Source organism: Thamnophis sirtalis, unplaced genomic scaffold, assembly GCF_051295495.1.
Source record: "Thamnophis sirtalis isolate CommonGarterSnake01/CBP01778 unplaced genomic scaffold, rThaSir2_p1.2 scaffold_1, whole genome shotgun sequence".
NCBI classification, from domain to species: Eukaryota; Metazoa; Chordata; class Lepidosauria; order Squamata; family Natricidae; genus Thamnophis; species Thamnophis sirtalis.
In genome coordinates this window covers 64358929-64381861 of record NW_028261381.1, presented here as the reverse complement: position 1 = coordinate 64381861, position 22933 = coordinate 64358929, and the positions used below count along the sequence as shown (strand labels likewise).

General features: G+C 41.8%; 1 protein-coding gene across 1 annotated transcript in view; it reads left to right on the top strand.

The window, feature by feature from the left end:
- Window positions 1-22933, top strand: part of KDM2A (lysine demethylase 2A) — a 78470-nt gene that overhangs the window by 3233 nt on the left and 52304 nt on the right. The window contains exon 3 of the mRNA XM_087713909.1: window positions 27-131. Coding sequence (XP_087570035.1) covers window positions 27-131 — 105 coding nt within the window. The remainder of the gene's footprint in view (window positions 1-26; window positions 132-22933) is intronic.

Genomic DNA, 22933 nt, shown 5'->3' with positions numbered 1-22933 from the left:
TACTGTTTCCTTTCTCTTATCTCAAGGAGGAAGAGGAAGAAGATAGTAGTTCTGATATATCCTTCTCACTCTCATCAGAAGAGTCTGAGATGGAGCCTGAAGAAGAACGGATCCGTTATAGCAAACGACTGGTTAGTGTGCGCTCTTTTTATGTTTCATTTACACATATATACTATGATGTTCAATACATCCATTTTTCAAATGTGGTGGCTTTATAGTTGCTAGAGATTAGTCAGATCACTTTAGCACAAATTGCACTCTACTTACCAATATAAATGGTTTAGGTATACCTTTTGAAGAATACTGGGAAAGTTGATGTCAGTGTTTGGTAATGTATAAAGAAAAAAATAAAATATAGTAATGCATGATGCTTACTTTTCTCAATTTAAAATACTCTCTTACACTTTTCAGAATTTTAAAAAAGTTGTAATAAAAGGAATGTTAACTTATCTTGGGGGGTGGGGGAATAAGCATGGTTATGTTGGTTCATACTTCAAAGAAAAACTACCAGGAAAGGTCAGGGTTTTAGACTGGGAAGTCAAAAAAGCATTCCTTAGAAGTTGATCGTATTTGTGTTCAGAATGATTTGACTCCATCTGATGAGTCTTGATGCTATACTTTGAGTGTGCAATGATCTGGAATCAAAGGAGAAAAGGTGATTCGAAGCATGTATCGTGTTCACATAACACTTCATGGTAACTTCTTTAAGAAATTGTGTCTTTTCTTTACAGTCCTAAAGAGAGATACAATTGATTTAAGGAGCTGTTAAAAGGTGCTGTGTCTGTGTCCCTAATCTTCACTTTTGAATTTGATCACTGTTCAGCTGTGCTAGACTACTATGCTTTTGAAACTGAAATTTTCCAACTGATTTGATATGCAAAATTATATTTTCGTGAGTGGAATGTGTTGCAGAGAGCATGCTGTACTTAAATGTATTGGTTCCATTACCTTCTAGGAATAATGTAATGTGATGCTTTAAACTCTAAAAATCATGCACTTTACCTCTGCATTCTACTTTTTGTAGTAATTCAACAGACAACTTATGATTATACTTTCACAGATCCCAAACATGCTTGATTCAGTATCTGAAATGTCTTTTCATTGGAGGTTAATCAAAGTTCAGGTCCAGCTTACATTCTTTAAAAACAGAAAGACTGTGAGTGCTAGAGTTACAAAAGGATAGTATAATCTACATTCTAATAGAGCATTTCCAATATATAATTAAGAAGAATTAGATGTTAATTCATCTGAGTTTTTGGGATAAGCGTGCTAGTGTAACACCTTAATAAAAGAACTTACATATGGTAATACCAATATTCAGGAAAGAAATGAAATACCAGATGGAACTGTGATTATTGCTTGCCCTATTAAGTTTATGATATTTTAAGAGGAAAGTGAAAGTATGCACTTGTATACTTCAAATTGAATATGGCTATATTTTCAGATAAGAAGTTAATGAGTAAAGTGATCATAATGGCAGTTATTTATCAAGAAATAGTATTCACTGCATTGTAATTATGCCTATCTGTGAGGCAACTTTTATATGCCTTTTCTTGAATCTACGTTATGACTTCCTAAGGTTTATTCACTACTTTGCAGAAGAGTAGAAGTCTAGATCTATTCACAAGGGCTGTAAAAGTTTATTCATAAATAATTTATTTTAGAATGGTCATGTAGAGAACTGTAGACTGTAAGCCATAAGGCTCCCTACAGATTATCTAGAGCAATCCTCTGCCTGGTAAAGGAAAACGTGACAACACATTCCCAGTAAATGGCACTGCACTCTGTTGTGAAGGAAAGTCTACTTCCATTTTTATTATTTGTATTTGTCACTGCATGGTAATTTACAGTTATAAACAAATAATCTGAAAGCAAAGTTGGAGGGCATATTTTAAGATATGTGTTCAATTTGAGCTTTCAACAAAGTGAGGTGTATGTACTTAAAAGTTAAGCTGGGCCAAATTTCAGAAAAGTGTAGTTTTGTCACATGCTAGTAATTTTGAATACTGAACATTAAATAATTGCCATTCTCTTCCTTAAAATGTGGATCAGTTAGTGTTAAGTATGCTGGTCCTGTTTGACTGCTACTAATTGTCAGCATCATCATATTTTAAAATTAGTAGGAGGCTTGACTTTTCTTTAAATACTAAAGATAGAAGATTAATGTTTAAAACAGCATTAGTTGTGATTGTATTTTCTAATAATCTTTTACTACACGTTTTCTTACTAATTTTAATATATGCACATTCATTGCATGTATACAATACAAGTTAAGATTTTTAGAATTGTTTTTAAGTTAATAACACTAGACTGGTTCACACATAGATTATTATAATGAGTAGGCCAAGCTGAAAACAAATATCTCTTTAAAGAGAGCCTTTGGACTTGTGTGTGAATACAAGTGCATACAAATACATTCTATTATTTGTTTTCAGAATTCATCCTCAAGCATTGTAGAAAGAAGAAAAAAATATAAAGGGGAAGAAAGAATATTTGCTACTGAAGTTTTTAAAAAAGCAATATCAGTTACTACTGAAGAACTGGAATTCCAAAAATAGTTGAAAAGCACTCTTTGGCTGCAGTTCTATGTCCCTGAGACTATATCTCAGAAATGTTAGGATATCTTAGATGTCCCCATATGAGGACAGCAAGAAAGCGAGGTCTGTTCTTAGAGATTATCCAATTTTGTTGCCCTTCCCAATTCCCATGCATGCCCATAGCCCTGTAGCTAGTGTAGCTAATTCTCCTCACTGGTTGCAGTTGGAGAGGAATATTGGAGAAGGAATAGTAAAATCTCAGTTCTTCCTTTTTCTGTCACAAGAAGTCTGGCAGAGTTTAGGATAAAGCACCAATTCCATCTTTGACAGTTTTTCCTCCTGTTGATAAACTTGTTCTACCTGGGGCCTTACGACATACTGTTTGTTTTAGATTTTTTTTAATCCTGTATTTTTTTTATCCTGTATTTTTTTTTTCATAGCTAGCTTAAGTAAACATACCATACCATCAGAAATATTGGGTGCTCCATCACTGGAGGTTTTTAAGAAGAGATTGGGCAGCCATTTGTCTGAAATGGTATTGAGCAGAGGGTTGGACTTAGAAGACCTCTAAGGTCCCTTCCAACTCTGTTATTGTATTGTCTCCTATATCTAATGGGAACAACAAAACTGTTGATGCCCAACCTTAATTTAAAATTCACTAGGTTTCAGACATTTGGAGGAAGTAAGCTTAAGATAGGAGGGATATATTGCATGGAGTGAGTTTAGGGAGCAGATTTTATTTTAATGTGAAAGAAGAGTTGACAAAAATAAATGTCTGCAGATAGAGCCCTTGATTGAAAAGGGTGAATGTAGACCATAGGTATGGAAACTAATTACAAAAAAAACCTTTCTTCATAATGATTTGTTTGCTGTACAATTGGCTGTAGTTTATCTATTTTGTGTGTTTAATCATGAATTTCATTGCGTTATTAGTGTTAACTTTAAAACAAAATAAGATATTACTACAGATGTAATATCTAATATAGTAGTGGACTGAGGTCGGGAGAACTTTATAGAAAATATATAATGACAAGGTAAGCAACTCAACAAATTGTATGTATGTATGTATGTATGTATGTATGTATGTATGTAATAGAGCCAATTCAAACAGGATCAGAGAATGTAGTAAAATCTCTAATGTTAAATCTGTGCTTAAAATGTATCAAATCATATATAAATTTATGTATGGTAAATTACTTAGCAAAAAATGGAATTCTCCCTGTGGGAATGACTGAAGTCAAATTTTTATCTTTTGCATCTGATTTCTACTGAATGAAATTTTGTAAAATTAAGGTTTTATTATGCATATACATTTTAACTACTGCAAATGAGCAGACTCATTTTTAATATAATAATTTCTTACCTGCACACTTACACTCCAAGCACATAATTGTGAATGGCTACAAACTCTGAGCCATAAAATTTCTGGTTTATTGCTTATTCAGAAAACATATAAACAAATCATAGATTAGTTCATTATGTGAACACAACCATTATTTAAGTAGTGAGTACAATATAAAGAGCATGGAGAGGAAGAGATCATACGTATTTAAGGGTCTCTAATGTTTGAAATACTTATTTAATTCACATGGCATGGTTTCTCTCAACTGTAGTCACTCACAGAAACTGTAGCCTATTATGAGTTTGACATCACTTTTTTTGCTGTTTGCTATAGCTGACTTTTACAACATAGTACTCCTCAGATGTATTAGACTACAACTTATGTCATAGTGACTAAATAATGAGAGTTGTATCCCAAAGAACTGTATTGACAACTAGAGACAGATCGGAAGCATGCAAACTTTTGTATAAGTAGGGAAGGCTTGCTTTTAGTAATTTTATTGAATAATCCTTTGCAACAGAGGGGAACAATATTTTGTAACAAAAATACTGCATTATATTTCTTTTTGATTATTGTGATCTACTGGAGGGCGGAATAAATTGATAATTATGTTATAGCTGAAAATATTTCATCTGTTTTTCTGGGGGAGGGAAAATTTGTGTGCTAAATTCATTTCTTAAGACTTTTCTTAATTTGCATGTTTTCAAAGAAAAACAAAAATGAAAAAGCAGGTTGTTGAACTTTGATGGTGCAATTAGGGATTAAAGAATGGTTATTAAGGTGTTATGAAGCCTACAGGCTTCACACTGCTCACTCATTGGAATCACTACAAAGTTTTAGAGAATACTGTCTGAAAGACAACATTTTGTTGATTCAACAGAAATACACAAGTTTCCAAAAACTGGTGGCATAAAACTAGTTTTTAAAGGCAAAATTGATTTTAAAAAAATGAGTAGCTATACTCAAGCAGTTTTCAATAGAAAATAGTCTTGTCTCTTATTCAGTTATAATTAAAGTACTGTTTTAGTATATGGGGCCTGTGTGTAAAAATTATGATTTCATATGCTTCACCTGAAAAAAGGAAAAATAAGTACCGTATTTTCACCCATATAACCCGCGGGTTATATGCGTTTTTAACATGCACAGCGCCCCCCTGTGGGGTATAAAAGTGGGCGGGGTATACGTAAAATATTTTACACAGATTAACTAAAGGGAGAGCTTGGGACGATCACTTTCCTCGCGGCAGTGGGCTGGCTGGCTCGGCGGCTCGGGCTCCTTTTCTCCCTTTTCCTGCTTGGGTTTCGGGACGCCTTCGTGAAAACCCCACCCCTGGCTATGGGCGAAGTGACCAGGAAGAAGCAGGAGGTGAGAGGAAGCCCGGATTCTGCAGCTCCTCGCCTTCTCTGGGCTTGGAAGTCCGGCAGGAAGGGAAGGGGAGGAGGCGGTGGTGCGGCTGTGGCTCCGTTTTCACACACACACACCCTCCCTTCTTCTGCTTTGCTCTGTGAAAGGGCTTCACTGCCGAAGCATTTTGGTTTAAAAAAAAAAAAAAAAACAACGTCCCTTTCTCTCTCCAGTTAACAGGGCCAACCCAAGTGGTGCATTTTATCTGGGGGACGACACACACACACACACACACACACACACACACACACACACACGACACGTGCGGCAGGAGGAGCGGCGTCCTCCGCGCTCTCGGCTGCCACAAACGCCACGCAACGAGGGAATCTCCTTTTGGGGGGGGTGTGAGACGCTGACAGAAAAAGGGCAAGCAGTGGCCGCGTGAGGCAGCCTTGAGAGCTCCAAACGACCTACCGTACTCCGTTTTCACACACACACACACACACCCTCCTTTCTTCTGCTTTGCTCTGTGAAAGGGCTTCACTGCCGAAGCATTTTGGTTTTTTTTTAAAAAAAAACACCGTCCCTTTCTCTCTCCAGTTAACAGGGCCAACCCAAGCGGTGCATTTTATCTGGGAGATGACACACACACAGGAAAGTGTGCAGCTGGGGGGCTGGGGAGGAGAGAGCATCTACCGTTCCTCACGGGAGGCACTTCGATTCCCGCTCTATCTGAGAGGCTCTTAGTCGCCGAGCTTTTTTTTTTTTAAACCGAAGGGCTCGGGGCTGAGGGCAGAAGAAGGGCGACGGTCGTTAACGCCGTCCGCCTGAACCTCGCCGCATCCGGCTCTTTAACGAGGCGGGGGTCCCTTTTGCTCCTAGCGTTTGCGAAACTGTGGCTCTGGGAACTATAAAAGGGGATAAACAAGTTTGGAGGCTCCGTGTGTGTGTGTGTGTGTGTGTGTCGTCCCCCAGATAAAATGCACCACTTGGGTTGGCCCTGTTAACTGGAGAGAGAAAGGGACGGTGTTGTGTTTTTTGTTTTTTTTAAACCAAAATGCTTCGGCAGTGAAGCCCTTTCACAGAGCAAAGCAGAAGAAGGGAGGGGGTGTGTGTGTGAAAACGGAGCCACAGCCGCGCCGCCTCCTCCCCTTCCCTTCCTGCCGGACTTCCAAGCCCAGAGAAGGCGAGGAGCTGCAGAATCCGGGCTTCCTCTCACCTCCTGCTTCTTCCTGGTCGCTTCGCCCATAGCCAGGGGTGGGGTTTTCATGAAGGCGTCCCGAAACCCAAGCAGGAAAAGGGAGAAAAGGAGCCCGAGCCGGAAAGCACCAGATCCTCCCCCCTTCACGAGAGGGAGAAAATATCCGTTTCTGGCTTCTTTTTTCGCTCCCTCCCTCCCCTCCGTGCCTGCCACAGTTTTTCGCAAGTTCACGCATCGTTTTAATGTCGGCGGAAGGCTGTCCCAAGAGAGGACAAGCTGTGGCTTAGGTGAAACCGTTAAACTTCTGGTACCTCTACGCGAGCCCATCTCCTGCCCGGAGCTTGTCACGCTTCCCTTCTCTTTATAGAAAGAGTACATTGAAGGGAGGGAAGGAAGGACGCGGGAGAATCGGGATCGTTTGTAGGTGAAGCGTCGGATGCGGCTTTAACGAGGCGGGGGTCCCTTTTGCTCCGAGCGTTCCCCTCCGAGGAAGGGAAGGGGAGGCGGCAAAATAAATAAAAGGCAAAACATGCCCTCAATTTACAGCAAGCCCGTGCAGCCCAGCAGCTTTAAGTTTGCCCACAAAGGATTCTTTTTATGTTTCAAAAACATTTTAACCTTTCTCTCCTCTCCCACACCGACGACTAAGAGCCTCTCAGATACGGCGGGGCTCGAAGTGCCTCCCTTGAGGAACGGTAGACGCTCTCTCCTCCCCAGCCCCCCAGCTGCACACTTTCCCAGAGTCCCAGGCCCTTGAGGGTGGGGGTGGGGTGAACCAAAGAGGAAAAAGTGTGGGGGGGGGTTGAGGAAGCACCGGGGGCTCCGAGGGGGGAAAAAGGGGTTTCCCCGGAGCTTTCAACGGCCCTTAGAGAACTAACCTCGCCAGCCAGTACAGTAGGTCGTTTGGAGCTCTCAAGGCCGCCTCACGCGGCCACTGCTTACCCGTTTTCTGTCAGCGTCTCACACCCCCCCCAAAGGAGATTCCCTCGTTGCGTGGCGTTTGTGGCAGCCGAGAGCGCGGAGGACGCCGCTCCTCCTGCCGCACGTGTCGTGTGTGTGTGTGTCGTCCCCCAGATAAAATGCACCACTTGGGTTGGCCCTGTTAACTGGAGAGAGAAAGGGACGGTGTTGTGGTTTTTTTTTTTTAAACCAAAATGCTTCGGCAGTGAAGCCCTTTCACAGAGCAAAGCAGAAGAAGGGAGGGTGTGTGTGTGTGAAAACGGAGCCACAGCCGCGCCGCCTCCTCCTCCCCTTCCCTTCCTGCCGGACTTCCAAGCCCAGAGAAGGCGAGGAGCTGCAGAATCCGGGCTTCCTCTCGCCTCCTGCTTCTTCCTGGTCGCTTCGCCCATAGCCAGGGGTGGGGTTTTCACGAAGGCGTCCCGAAACCCAAGCATTTTTTTTTCCTATTGAATTTCAAGATCTCTCCCTTGAGTTGAGTTCCTCCAACCCCTCCCCAGCTCGCCCAGGCTTTCTCCTCCGATTGGTTTTAATGGGTAGGTCCGATGGAATAGCGCTAATGTAATATTTGCCAATGGCTTACTCGTTGCGGGTTATATAAGTGGGCGGGGTATATGGGAAACATTTTACACGATCTTGAAAACCTGCAGGTTATTCGCATGGGCGGGTTATTCGCGTGGGCGGGTTATATGGGTGAAAATACGGTACTTAACTTTAAAGCTGACCAGTTTAACTGGGGGTTTTTTTGTTAACTGTTTTGCTAAATCTTCGCTAAACATGTCATGCTAAGCTATTTGTATAACTAATCAGTGTATATGACTAGAGCAGCTCAGTGGCCTAGAGGTGAAGATGTTTGCCTCCCACTTGAAGGTTGAGAATTAAATCCTGGGCAGCCCGACAGATGGCATAGCGCAAAGAGAATCTATCTGCTATGAACTCCGTGTAGATGTAAGGAAGGGCATCCAGCCAGTAAAGGCTCAGCTACATTCAGTCTCTATGACTCCATTCTGATAAAAGGGATTACAGGGTCGTAAAAAGAAAAAAAAATCTGCGTATATTGCTGTCCATCTCACAACAGCAACTCTAAAGTAAAAAATAATACTTTACTTAACTATGAATTGAAAAACGCATATATTGACTTTGATTGAGTTTCTACAACATTCGGTGGTTCGATCCCTAGTGCCGTGTAACAGTGAGCTCCCGTTATTTGTCCCAGCTTCTGCTAACCTAGCAGTTCGAAAGCACGTAAAAATGCAAGTAGAAAAATAGGGACCACTTTGGTTTGAAGGTAACAGCATTCCATGTGCCTTCAGCTTTTAGTCATGCCAGGCACATGATCACGGAGATGTCTTCGGACAGCACTGGCTCTTCAGCTTTGAAACAGAGATGAGCACTGCCCCCTAGAGTCAGGAATGACTAGCACATATGTGCAAGGGGAACCTTTACCTTAAGTATCAAATTAAAAGGAGTCTAGTAGGCTTTTGTGTAGAATAGAAGAAATAGATGGAATTTATTCCTTTGTATTTCATTGACTACTACATTAAAAATTGTTTATATGTCTAATACACTTACAATACATGTAATTCACAAAATTTTCTTTGTTAAAAATATCAATTCACCATGCTTTTAACTTAGATGATAGGTAATTGCTTAGAAAAAAAATCATACCTCTTCCACAACTGCTTCTGTTGGTTTAAACACAACTAATTTAGTTTCTTTTATTCACTTATTGATGTCCTTGATTTTTTTTCAGGCATTTTAAGTGTTATTACTGAGTGACCTGCATTGTTCTATTTTGAAAATGTCAATGTCGGCTACTATGATCTGTTAGTCTGGTTGTTTCATAATAGCTTGATAATGTGGTATCTCAAGATACAGTACAATGAAAACAATATTCTAGTGGCCCTGAAGAATTTCTTTACCAAAACATGTTAGATATTTTATTATTTTAATTTTGCATTTTTGTTGCTTTTTTGAATGAAAATCTCTTTCAGTATTAAAAGTAACAATTTATTTGTCTTGCAGAAAACCAAAAATCAGACTTTGTACTTTATTTTGGTGCATATTAGAGTCAGGTAGATATAAATATACATACACACATACACACACACACAATATATAACGGAATAGGAGTTAGTTTCACGGTTATAGGTATGCTGGTTTTGTTGTATTCGGGTCTTTTCCCGTGTAAGATTGAGATTGTCTTGGCAACATTTTGGCGAGGTCTCACTCGCCATCCTCAGGCTGTTTTTGCCTTAAAGTGTGGCCAGAGCTGCTGTCTTTCTATAAATCTTGGTGGTGGTGTGTGAAGTGCTGGCGTTGTTTCAGTAAGTGAATTGATTGGCTGTGTGGCTGTATCATGATTGGTAGATTGGTGCTGGCTGTGTGTCCGTTGTTGTTTTGTGTTGTAACGGCCTGAGTGGTGGGTGGGGCTTGTTTGTTTACCAGGGCTGGTTGCCAGATGTCTGGCAGGCGGGAGGCATCGTCACGTTTATTCACGTTGTGGGGGTGTTTATTTCGATAGCTTCCATAATTATGCTCTTGTTGAAGTGTTCAGTTTTGGAGATTAACCTGGTTCCTTCAAAATTAATTTCATGTCCTGTAGCTTTAAAGTGCTGGAAAAGGGAGGAAATTTTTTCTTTTTTTCTACAGCATTCTTGTGTTCTGCGATGCATGCATTTATTCTCCTGTTCGTTTGTCCTATGTACATATGCTGGTCTTGTTGTACTTGGATCTTTTCCTGTGTAAGATTGAGATTATCTTGGTAACATTTCGGCGAGGTCCCACTCACCATCTTCAGGCTGGTGTTTTCGGCTTTCGGCGTGGTCGGAGCTATCGTCTTTCTATAAATCTTGGTGGGGTGTGTGGAGTGCTGGCTTTGTTGCTATAAGTGGGTTGATTGGCTGTGTAGTTGCATCCTGATTGGTAGATGGAGTTGATGTTTGTAGATTGGTCGGCTGTTTCGTATCATCCTGTGTGGCTGAGGTGCTGGCTGTGTGTCTGGATCTTGTCTTTGGGGTTTCTTAAGATGTTGGCTATTTTTTGGTCAGTGCTGAAGGCTGTCTTGATTTTGTGCTTGTTGACAATTTTGCTGATTTTATCTGTGGTTCCTTGATGTAAGGGTGATGCTGTTGTCCTGTTCTGTGTCTCAGTTCTTGGTGGGAAGATGCACACATCGCAGAACACAAGAACGCAGTCAGTAAAAAAGAAAAAAAACTTCCTCCCTTTTCCAGCACCTTAAAGCAATAGGACATGAAATTGATTTTGAAAGAACCAAATTAATCTCCAAAACAGAACACACCCACCACCCAAGTCATTACAACACAAAAGAACAACGGACACACAGCCAGCACCTCAGCCACACAGGATGATACGAAACAGCTGACAAATCTACAAACATCAACTCCATCTACCAATCAGGATGCAACTACACAGCCAATCAACCCACTTACAGCAACAAAGCCAGCATTCCATACACCCCCACCAAGATTTATAGAAAGACGGCAGCTCCGACGATGCCTTACTCGCACAAGCATGAAGCCAAAAACACCAGCCTGAAGATGGCAAGGGGACCTTGACGAAACCTTGCCAAGACAATCTCAATCTTACACGGTAAAAGACCCGAATACAACAAGACCAGCATACCTACACCCATGAAAATGTACGAAAACATATTTATATTTGGTGTTACTACCTTTTTGCCTTCAAACCAGCATCAATTCTCATAGGTACACTTGCACAAAGTCAGGGATTTTGCAGGATTATAGTCAGGTTTATGATCAACCAATTATACCAAACAGGTGCTAATTATCATCAATGTCACACGTAGGTTGAAACCCAGTCATGAACTGAAACAGAAACAGGAGGAGTGTAGGAAGCTTAAAACTGGATGAGGAACTGCCAAACTCTGCTACCAAGGTGAGGTTTTAAAAGACAGTTTCATGTCATGGCAAGATCGAGCACAGCAATAAGACACAAGGTAGTTATACTGCATCAACAAGGTCTCTCCCAGACAAAGATTGGGGTTTCAAGATGTGCTGTTTAAGCTCTTTTGAAGAAGCACAAAGAAACGGGCAACGTTGAGGATCGTAGACGCAGTGGGCAGCAAAGGAAACTTAGTGCAGCAGATGAAAGACACATCAAGCTTATTATCCTTCGAAATCAGAAGATGCCCAGCAGTGTCCTCAGCTCAGAACTGGCAGAAACCAGTGGGACCCAGTATACCCATCTACTGTCCTGAGAAGTCTGGCCAGAAGTGGTCTTCATGGAAGAGTTGCAGCCAAAAAGCCATACCTCCAACGTGGGAACAAAGCCAAGCGACTAAAGTATATACGAAAACATAGGATCTGGGGTGCAGAATAATGGCAGCAGGTGCTCTGGACTGATGAGTCAAAATTTGAAATATTTGGCTGTAGCAAAAGGTAGTTTGTTCGTTCAAGGGCTGGAGAGTGGTACAATAATGAGCGTCTGCAGGCAACAGTGAAGCATGGTAGAGATTCCTTGAAAGTTTGGAGCTGCATTTCTGCAAATGGAGTTAGAGATTTGATCAGGATTAATGGTATTGTCAATGCTGAGAAATACTGGCAGATACTTATCCATCATGCACAACCATCAGGGAGGCGTATAATTGGCCCCAAATTTATTCAGCAGAGGACAGCAACCCCAAGCATATAGCCAAAGTCATTAAGAACTATTGTCAGCCTAAAGAAGAACAAGAAGTACTGGAAGTGATGGCATGGCCACCACAGAGCCCTGATCTCAACATCATCGAATGTTACTGGGATTACATGAAGGGACAGAAGGATGTGAGAAAGCCTACATCCACAAAAGATTTGTGGTTAGTTCTCCAAGATGTTTGGAACAACCTACCAGCCGAGTTCCTTCAAAAACTGTGTGCAAGAAGAATTGCTGCTGTTTTGAAGGCAAAGGGTGGTCACACCAAATATTGAATTGATTTAGATTTTTCTTTCGTTCGCTCACTTTGGATTTTGAAAATTGACAAAAAAAAAAATCATTATTTATATTTCTGAAAGCATTCCTTGTTTACAGCATTTTTTCACACCTGCCTACAACTTTTGCACAGTACTGTGTGTATGTACACACACACACACACATACATACATACATACATCACTTTGTGAGATTTCCATTTACAGCTATCATTTAGAAATCTGATAACTTTTTCACATGTCAAATTTCCAAATGGGGCTGCAGAGGTTGAAGACTTATAGGGTATCTTAAAGCAGGAAATAGCTGTGTTTAAAAGGTTGTTATGAAAAAAATATTTTTAGATTGCCTGTAAAAGAGAGGAATCACTTCCCTGTCACAGGATGGGCCATTTTCCAGGGCGCTGCTCAGGAGAGTCCAAGCAAGGGTTAAATACAGCCAAACTGCCCAGAGCTGAATTGAAACTTTAAGCCACGCCTCTGATGCTGATTATCCCCAGATTTTCAATTCAGCTAGCCCAGCTAAACGCGCTTAAAGTTTCTCTTCATTTAGTTTATTAGCTTGGACTCTCTTGAGCATTTACGTGAGTATTTTCAGTTTAGGGGTGATCAGGCTGAGTGAGTGTAATTAGATTTCTTTAATTCGTTTCTAACTCGCTCTTCGGTTCTCCGGCGTCCTACTTAACTCCCAGGCGCCGCGGGGAACGCAGGCAGCTGCTGGGGCAGTTAAGGCAGGGCAGGAGCCCAGAAAACAGAACGTGCCAAATTAAGCTTTCCAAAATGGCAGCCGTTTGCACGTGCATGAGTGGAGCGGCGGTGGGGCTTCGGGGAGCCTATCGCTCCTCGTGAGGGGATCCCTGGCTACCTAGCTCGCCCCTCAGGCTCAAGGGCTGCTGCCCAGAGAACCTGCTGGCCGCTGTGGCTGCATGGCTCCGGTCTCTTCCCGTGAGATTGGAATGCTACCTGGATGACATCCTTATCCATTCGTCATCCAGGGGGCAGGGCAGGGCGGACTTGAACACCACCATCAAGGTCCTGCAGTTCCACGGCTCGCCAGGAGTCACCTGACCCCGATCTGCAGAATCCAGCACCTCGGGACGATCATCGACTCCGAGACCTGCCAAGTCTTCCTTACTCAGGAGAGGGTGACCAGCATCTGGACTCTGGTGAGGAATATCCGCTCGACCGGGTCAGCGTCGGTCGTCTCCCTCTCGCAGCTGATGGGGAAGCTGGTGTCGTGCATTTCGGTGGTCCCGTGGGTGCGTTTATGCACACGAGAACTGCAGTGGTTCCTGCTCCCTCTCCAGAGGCGAAAGGCCAGCAACTCCAGATGGGTGATACGAGTCCCCCCAAAGGTCCTTCGGTCCCTCAAGTGGTGGCTGTCAGAGGCCCTCCTCAAGGGCAGTCGTTTCAGGGAACCGGAGCGCCTGATAATAACTACAGACGCCAGTCTCTTCGGCTGGGGCGCTCACCTAGGGATGTCGGTGGTCCAGGGCAGATGGTCGCAGGCGGAGCTCACCCACAACATCAACTGGCTAGAGCTTTGGGAGGCAAAACTAGCCTTGCGCCATTTCCTCGATCAGGTCAGGGGCCACGATGTACTGATTCTGACAGACAACATAGCCGCCAAAGCTTACATCAACCATCAGGGCAGCATACGGTCCCTGGCCCTGATGTCGGAAGCGGAGGGCCTGGGTTGCTGGGCAGAGAGGCATCTGGCCTCAATTCGAGCAGACCACATCTCCGGCGTAGACAACGTAACGGCGGACTGGCTAAGCATGACCACCATCCAGAACTCGGAATGGCAGCTGCATCCGAGGCTGTTCTGCCAACTGTCCCGGAGGTTCGGCCACCCAGTGGTCGATCTGTTCGCCTCGCCAGCCAACGCGCACCTCCCCCAGTTTTTCACCAGGTTCCACTGCCCCGGGGCGGAGGGCACAGATGCGTTATGATCCTGCTGGCCTCCGGATCGACTGTATGCCTTCCCTCCTCTTCTTCTGCTTTCGCGGGTCATCCAGAAAATTCTGGAAGAGGGGGCGGAGGTGCTTCTGGTAGCCCCTCACTGGCCGAGGAGGACTTGGTTCGCCAACCTGGTCAGCCTGTCAGTATCCCAGCTGTGGCGCATACCTCAGGAGCAAATCTCCCTCAGCCAGGGGGCCGTCCAACACCCAGAGCCCCAGTGGCTACAATTGGCCATCTGGCACTTAAGGGGGACCTCCCGAGGCTTCACTGTTTCTCTGACAGAATCATCCAGACTATTCAAGCTTCTAGACGACCTTCCACCATCAGAATTTACGAAGCAACCTGGTCGGCCTTCTCAGGTTGGTGCCTCAACCATCAGATAGTGGCCTCATCCGCAACTATCCCACAGGTCCTGGAATTTCTGCAGGACAGTTTGGACAAGGGCCTCCCGCCCAACACTCTCCGTAGATAGGTGGCTGCCCTGGGCACCATTCTGTCCACTGACTCTCAACTACCACTCTCTAGTCATCCCCAGGTTCAGGGCTTCCTAAAAGGGGCCTCCAACATATGTCCGCCCCCAATTCATAGGTACCCTACCTGGGACTTGACTGTTGTATTGCAGGCCCTTGCCGCGCCCCCCTTTGAGCCGTTGCGGACGGTGGGTCTGCGCCACCTCACCCTTAAAACTGCCTTCCTGGTCGCCGTCACCTCGGCCCGCAGGATATCGGAGTTGGCCGCCTTGTCAGTTAGAGGCAACCTCTGCATCTTCCACTCTGATAGAGTCGTCTTACGTTTGGATCCTGCCTTCGTTCCGAAGATTAACACCATTTTCCACAGGGCACAAGAGGTGATACTTCCGGACTTCTGTCCTCGTCCTCGGCACCAGAGAGAGGTAATGTGGCACAAGTTGGACGTTCGGTGGGTGGTGCGCATTTACATGAAGCGGACTGCTCCCTTTTGTTAAGTCGGAAGCATTATTTGTCTCATTCCAACCTGCTTCTATGGGAAAGAAAGTCACGTCCTCCACCATAGGATGCTGGCTCAGAGCAAGTATCAAGATGGCCTACGAGACTCAGGCCAGACCGGTTCCTCCTCGTATCACCGCACATTCTATGAGGAGCACAGCGACTTCGGCCGCCTGAGCTACTCAAGCGCCAATTGAAGAAATTTGCCGTGCTGCTACGTGGTCTGGTCCGTCTCCATTCATCTGTAACTACAGACTTGACACGTTCGCCTCCGCTGAGGCGTCATTTGGGAGGAGAGTCTTGCAGAGAGTTGTGGCGAGCACCGTGACCCCGGACAGTTCTTCTTCCCTCCCGACTTCGACATAGCTTTGGCATGTCCCGTGCTTGGACACTCCAAGCAGCGCCTAGGAGAAAGACCGTTGGCTTACCTAAATGGTCGTTCTCTAGGCGCTGCGAAGTGTCCAAACCCACCCTTAAGGTGGGGCCACGAGGTGTGGTTTTGTACCTCATGTCTTGGACTTTGACTGGTTCGAATTATGGACTATGGACCTTCTTTGTTTTTCGAAACTGAGCCTCAGGCAACCAAGAGGCGGAGCTACAATCAGTTTTAAAACTCAGTTCCTTGGGCAGCAAGCTGAGGTTAAACCATGCTTGGACATTCCGCAGCACCTAGAAAACGACCATTCAGGTAAGCCAACGGTCTTTTCCTCAAGTTCTTCACCTCCATGTGATCAGCCCATTAGCTAAATATCCCTTTTTAATTAATTATTTTTCATTTTTATATCAATTTATATGGCTGCCTCTCTCAAATTCATGATTCTGGGTGGCTAATAACCATTAAAAACATCATAAATCACATAACATTACAAACAACACACATGATTAGGAGCAGGAGTAAAAAGGACAAATAAAATCAACAGCAGTGAATCAACATAACCATTGCATAGGCTCTGCCACACATTGAGATGGCAACACCAAGTGACAAAACTATGTCTTTAAGATCTTGGGAAAGGCCAGCAGGTCCCAGGCCAATCTAATTTCTGGGAGGTGGGATTCCAAAGGGCAGGGGTATGATGCTGTTTATTGGCCTATTTCTGGTGCTTGGATAGATCAGTTCCATTTTTTTCATTTGCACTCAACAGCTGGACTAGAAATACATTGGCTTTTCATCATTCATGCTTAGTCTTGTTCTGTCCCTTATAAATCTTAAATTCAGTAACTTCAAGGACATTTTCAATTCCATAACACAACCAAATGAGAGGGAAAGAGACAGAGACAGACAGACGGACTGACGTTACATGGGGATCAACAGAAAGAATGAGTAAAACTTTATCATCTCCATGATACACACTGCTAGATTTTAGCCCCTTTTGTAAAAAAATAAAATAAAATAAAAAGGGTATCCTTTAGTACCTCCCTTTTGTATAATAACTGATAGTCACTGGGATATTTAAAGTAAGTGCAGAACAGCCATTGTTTCCAAATGTAAACTTGGTATAGTATTGGTCAGAAATGCTAGTATTGCTAAACTCGTTTCATCTTTTTCCCCTGACATCTATACTGCCTGCATGACCAATAGAATAGGGTCTTTTGAGAGTCCCCAATCCCAACTCTTTTTGATGTTTATTCCCCTTTATCAGTGGGCAAAACTGTAATCTGATTATTAAATATTCACTGAAGATGCATTTATTTTACAAAGCTTGCCAGTGGTACAAAAATAAATTGCTGACAAAATATTTTAAATCAAAAATATTTGTTGATTTCCTCAACACAATGACATAAAACAGGCTCAAACATAGGCTAAACTATATATTAGGACCATCTTGGACTATGTATGGAGTCCAGAGATTTTTGATATAGGAAACAGTCTAAGCATAAGCTGAGCAAAGCCAAATACTCTTCTGTCTTTTGAGCTGGATGCTGAGGCTTTTTCAGATGTGATTTTGAAAGCAGAGCTTAGTTAGAGATCATGTATCTTGTTTACATCCACTTATGTTTCTACAGCAACATAATGCAAATAAAACAGTCTATCTAGGGATGCTCTAAATCTCTAGGGAATCTGGGAGATCCCAACAAACAAGACAACCTGCAAATTGTGAATTAAATGACTTGGGGTCCTACTTCTGCAGACTAATAATGTTACATTATATGAGCCATAATAACATGGCTCATTGTAGCTCTCTGCAGATATTCAAGCTGCACATTCTCAAATTGAAAGTGATGGGACAAGAGGACACCAGTTCTGCCTATCTTTGAGTCTGTTGGTTTCAATAAAACCTTGTGTGCATTAAGCGCTGAAGTTTGGATAGAGGACTATAACATGTTCTCTTACACCTTAATAATGCATAAAATGTACATTATCAGGTATATACAATATATATTTTATTGCTGCACTGGTTTTGTTGTTTATTTTTATATACAGCTTAGTGTACACAGTACATTTTTCAGAAGAATTGGGCCATTAGTGGGTAGAATGAATATATTTTAACCTTGTCATATAGGCAAAGCTGCCTATAGGAAATAAATCATCTTAACTAATTAACTAACACAGTTTAGTTTCTATAAATAAAATTATTAAAATTTATTACATTTAATAAAAATATTAAACAGATAAGGAAAAATAGAAAATGCTATGGAAATAGGAAAATGTTTACCGTAACATTGCCAATCTCTTGAGATGTGTTCTGAACTGTTCTGGGTTATTTGCTTTATTCATATGTAAAAGCAGAATTAGAATGTATGGAATGATTGTTGATTAGTCTTTGGGTATGTACTGTACTGCTTCTCTTACTGGTTAAGCTAAGCCACAGTAACATCATGATCTTAGATTCAGGGATGTCAACTTCAGTCAGTGCCATAGACAGCTTATGCCTTTTTGATCCTGGAATTCTAGGACATCTAGACTTCTTGATTGGCCTATCCCAGGTTACTGATGAACCTAATAGAGTTTCAGGGAAAACCTGGAGTTATTCCTCAAGCTCTACTTCATGGTTCAGCCAAGGCCTTAATCACAGCTTGGAATGAGCATATTCCAATAATTCTTCCTCTGTGGACTTTGCAATCATGTATCCTGCACAGTATCCTAGTCTACATAGGAGTTCTGGGAGATGAACAGACCTAAGAGATACTTACAGCCCAAAGAAAGATGAAAGGTGAGGCCAACCAGATATAGGTAAGAGCCTTCATTAGGATTTAACATGTGACAAAAAAACAGCAAAGTGAGTTAATAACAGAATTGGAAGGGACCTTGGAGGTCTTCTAGTCCAACCCCCTGCTCAGGCAGGAAACCCTATATCATTTCAGGCAAGTGGTTGTTCAATCTCTTCTTAAAAATCTCCAGTGATGGAATAGCCACAAGTTCTGTAGACATGCCATTCCACTGGTTCATTGTTCTCACTGTTAAGAAATTTCTCTTTAGTTCTAGGTTGTTTCTCTCCTTGATTAGTTTCTATTCATTGTTTCTTGTCCAGCCTTCAGGTGCTTTGGAGAATAGGTTGACCCCCTCTTCTTTGTGGCAGCCCCTCAAATATTGGAACACTGCTATTACATCACCCCTAGTCTTTTTTTTCCCACTAGACTAGAGTAAGTTCACTCTGTTACTCTTATTGTATCTGCAGATAACTACCCAGTGGACCCTGTTTTAGATTACTAGGTCACTCTTAGATAAGGAGAGGCAAAGAGAGCCCTTGCAGAGTTGCTGTGAAGTCTATTCAAGCAGAGTTGGACTCCAGCTGGCAGGTCCTATGGAACTGACTGGGGCACATACTAGTTTGTTTATCTTGGAAGAGTTTAAACAATGTTATCTCATTGCTCTGAATTTAAGAAAATATTTCAATCCCCTTTGCCTAGATCATTGTTTCTTAAAGTATGGTGTGAGGACCCTTAATTCTCTGTAATAATCTATCAGCCAGATATTGAAGATACTGTACTTGTAAAAATTCAAAACAGTGTAACTCTTCTCATTATTTTTTATTCATTAAAATATTTTTCATAAATATTTTATTTATGTTAATATCCAATGGGTTTAATTTTATTATTTTACAATAAACCATTCCTTGAATAGATTAATTTTAATTTTTAATGCAGTAAATACAAACAAAACCTCCTTCATACATTATAAAAATGGGAAGAGATCCTGAGAATAAAAAGTTTCAGAAACTTTAAGAAAGTAATGAATCCTACATATAAGTAGTCCTCAAAGTGTGACCCTAATGGACCTTGCCTATTAAGGTCATATGTCAAAACTGTCCTATATTGAATTTGGTACATTTGTGTGACATTTTTTACTATGCTGGTTAAGTAACCTAACCAGGTCATTAAGTGAACGAAGATCAGGCTTGCTGTTTGCTTCTTTATTAAATGACCTTCTTATTAAGTAAACCAAGAGCTTGGGAATTTGAATGGCTCTCCTGCCTGTTGCCCTCCCATCAGCTGTTCTACAAGCAGTCTACAGCAGTACACACTAACCCTCAAAGCAAAAGCAAACACAGTTACTGTAGAGCAATAAAGAACTTTACAATATCTTTGCTTTCTATAGATGTTGTCCAGTATTTGTGCAGCAATCTCAAACACGTGCAAACAAAGAGTATAATGCAAATACTGTATAATGCAAAGGGACTTTACAGTACTGCACAGATAGTCTTCAACTTACACCTCCAATTGAGCCCAAAATTTATGTTGTTATGTGAGACATTTGTTAAGTGAGTTTTGCCCCATTTTATGACCTTTCTTGTACCAGTTGTTAAGTGAATGACTGCAGTTATGTTAGTAATACAGTTGCAAAAGGTGATCACATGACCTTGAGACACAGAAATAGTCGTAAGTATGAACCAGTTGCCAAGCATCTGAATTTTGATCACATGACCATGCAGATGCTGCAAGTCATAAGTGTGAAAAATGGACATAAGTCCCTTTTTTCAGTGTTGTTGTAACTTTGAACCGTCACTAAATGAACTGTTGTAGGTCAAGGATTACCTGCAATGAAAAATACTTTATCTTTGTAAAATACTTAGAAACAAGCACAGTACTATAATGAAAAAAATATTTTTAAAGTACATACAAAGGCAAGTACACTACTCCAGTCCTCAAGGCAACAGCAATGAAAGAAGCAACAAGAGATTTACTCCTCTCTCCATTTGGCAGCAGTGAGGAAGAAAAAAGTAGTACAGTGGCTGCAAAGTCCCTGAATTTTGATTGGTCATGTGACCAAAGGGGAAAAAACTGCATGACCATATGGGCCTCAGAAATTGCCTGTTCTAACTGCAGGCAGCTTTTGGGTCCCAAAAGGAGGTCACAACACTAAAAATGGCTGCCATTTTAAAGGAATCGAATCCAGGTCACATGACTGCAGAGGCTTCTTATTGGTCACAATTTCTGGAGAGCTGTTATTTTTTTACTTTAGATGGTGTGATTCTCTTCCAGACAAGAGTTAGTGCACTCTTTGGGTTTCATTCTAGATTTGTGGCTCTTGCTGAAGGAAAAATGCCTTTGCACAAATTCATCTTTTGTGCCAATTGCACCCATTCTTGGAGGCCTTGCTGACATTCACTCATGCCCTGGTTACTTCCTGATTAGTTTATTGCAGTATGCTCTTCATGGGACTGCCTTTGAAGATCATCCAAAAGTAATAAGTGATCCAGAATGCAGCAGCACAAGAAATTCTAGGCATCCTGCTGCTATTGCAAGAGCTGGTGACTCAGTTTATTTTTATGTACAATTCAACTTGCTAGTTATCTACTTTAAAAACATGAATGTCACAGGACCAGGCTCTTTGCAGAAGTGGTATCTCTGTGGCTATCTGCCCATTCCCACCAAGTTAAAATGGACATGCTCCAGTCCGTCCGTCCCCCCTTTAAATGTTGTCATCTGATTCAGTATTATGATTGGACACACAGTCAGCCAGAAGTTTAGATTAGATTTGGCATTTTTGTTCGCCTATCAAGTCCTTCCCAAAGACCTGGAATAGGCAAATGCTATTTAATAATAAAGGTACAGGTGTAAAGATGTTCCTTTAACAGTTGATTAATGGTGATACATTTCATTTGGCCTTATAGTTTGGTCTCTGGTATTTAATAAGCCTTCATGGTGTATTAATTTCAGTGCATCTTCTTCAGTGTCCTTCAGATATTCTTCTAATGCTCTTTTTTCTTCTTCTCAGCTCCCTAAAGCGCTTGCAACATTCCTTTGAATGCTCCTTCATATTGTTATTATTATTATTTATTATTATTCCTCAATTTCAGATATTTTAATCTTTGTTCAATTGGCTTCATGTATCTATGCATGTGTCAATACTCATGCACACACTAAGTAATAGTACAATGGAGATTGCATTGTTTTAAGGCATTAGCTTCACATGAAACTATTATCATATAACTACTACTGTGATATGAAAGGAAGTGCTTCTTTTGCTTTGTATTCAATTTTGGATAAGTAATTTTGTTTGCAATATTGACATCTTAAAATATTATTCATAATGATAATATTTTTATTTCTTTTTTATTTTCAGTATGTTAAATTTTCTGAGTAATAAAATGTTTACAATTTGTAATCATATTACATACATACTATTACATTGAAATAGTCACTGAAATATTTATAACATTAGATTTATAACATTACAATAGAAGAGAAAAATAATTCAAGCAGAAACTAATGAATTAAAGCTTCATGTTGAGAAACGCAAACTCAATGTGGTATAATCCATATATAAGAATATAATCCATAAAGAGTTTCCAATTTGCATTTTTAAAAATATGTTGTCATCTGGCAGGATCTTAAGATATACCTTCTCTATAGCTGCCCTGTCCTTTGGAACAGCCTGCCTTGTGACTTCTGGAAGGATCCTACCCTTTAAGCCCTTTGAAAAGCCCTGAAGAGCTGATTGTTCCCCAAGGTGTTCATTTAAGATGTGAATGGTGTTGCAAATGTATGGTGGAAGTACTGTTTCATTGGCGCACCATGAAGTCTGTAGCAGTGTTGTTTTATTTTCTATGTCAATTTTACTGTGAATTTAAACAAGGTTATTGTATATAAGATGGATATCAATATAAGTATTACCATGTTTCCCCGAAAACATGACCTCCTCAGAAAGTTAAGTCCTAGCTTGATTTTTACATGTGTGCCCAATATAAGCCCTAACCCCCCCCCCAAAATAAACCCTAATTAAGACCCTACCCACTCCAGGGTGCACAGGTAAAAATTAAGCTAGGGTGGGGTGGAGCTGCCCTGCTACTTACCTTCTGACAGTTGCAGCCGAGGTGGCGCGGTGGTTAAATGCAGCACTGCAGGCTACTTCAGCTGACTGCTAGATCAGCAGTTCAGCGGTTCAAATCTCACCGGCTCAGGGTTGACTCAGCCTTCCATCCTTCCGAGGTGGGTAAAATGAGGACCCGGATTGTTGTTGGGGGCAATATGCTGACTCTCTGTAAACCGCTTAGAGAGGGCTTAAAGCCCTATGAAGCGGTATATAAGTCTACTGCTATTGCTATTGCTATTGCAGCCAGACCTTGCACACCCTGACACAGGCCTTGATGGCCCATTTCTTCTGCTGGCAAGGCTTTCCTGAAGGAGTCTGTAGCCAATAACAGAGCTCCGGGTTGATCTGTAGAGGCCTTTAGGAAAGCCTTGCTGGCCTTGCCAGACGAAGAAGTTCCTGAAGGCCTCTGATAGTGAAAAAGAGG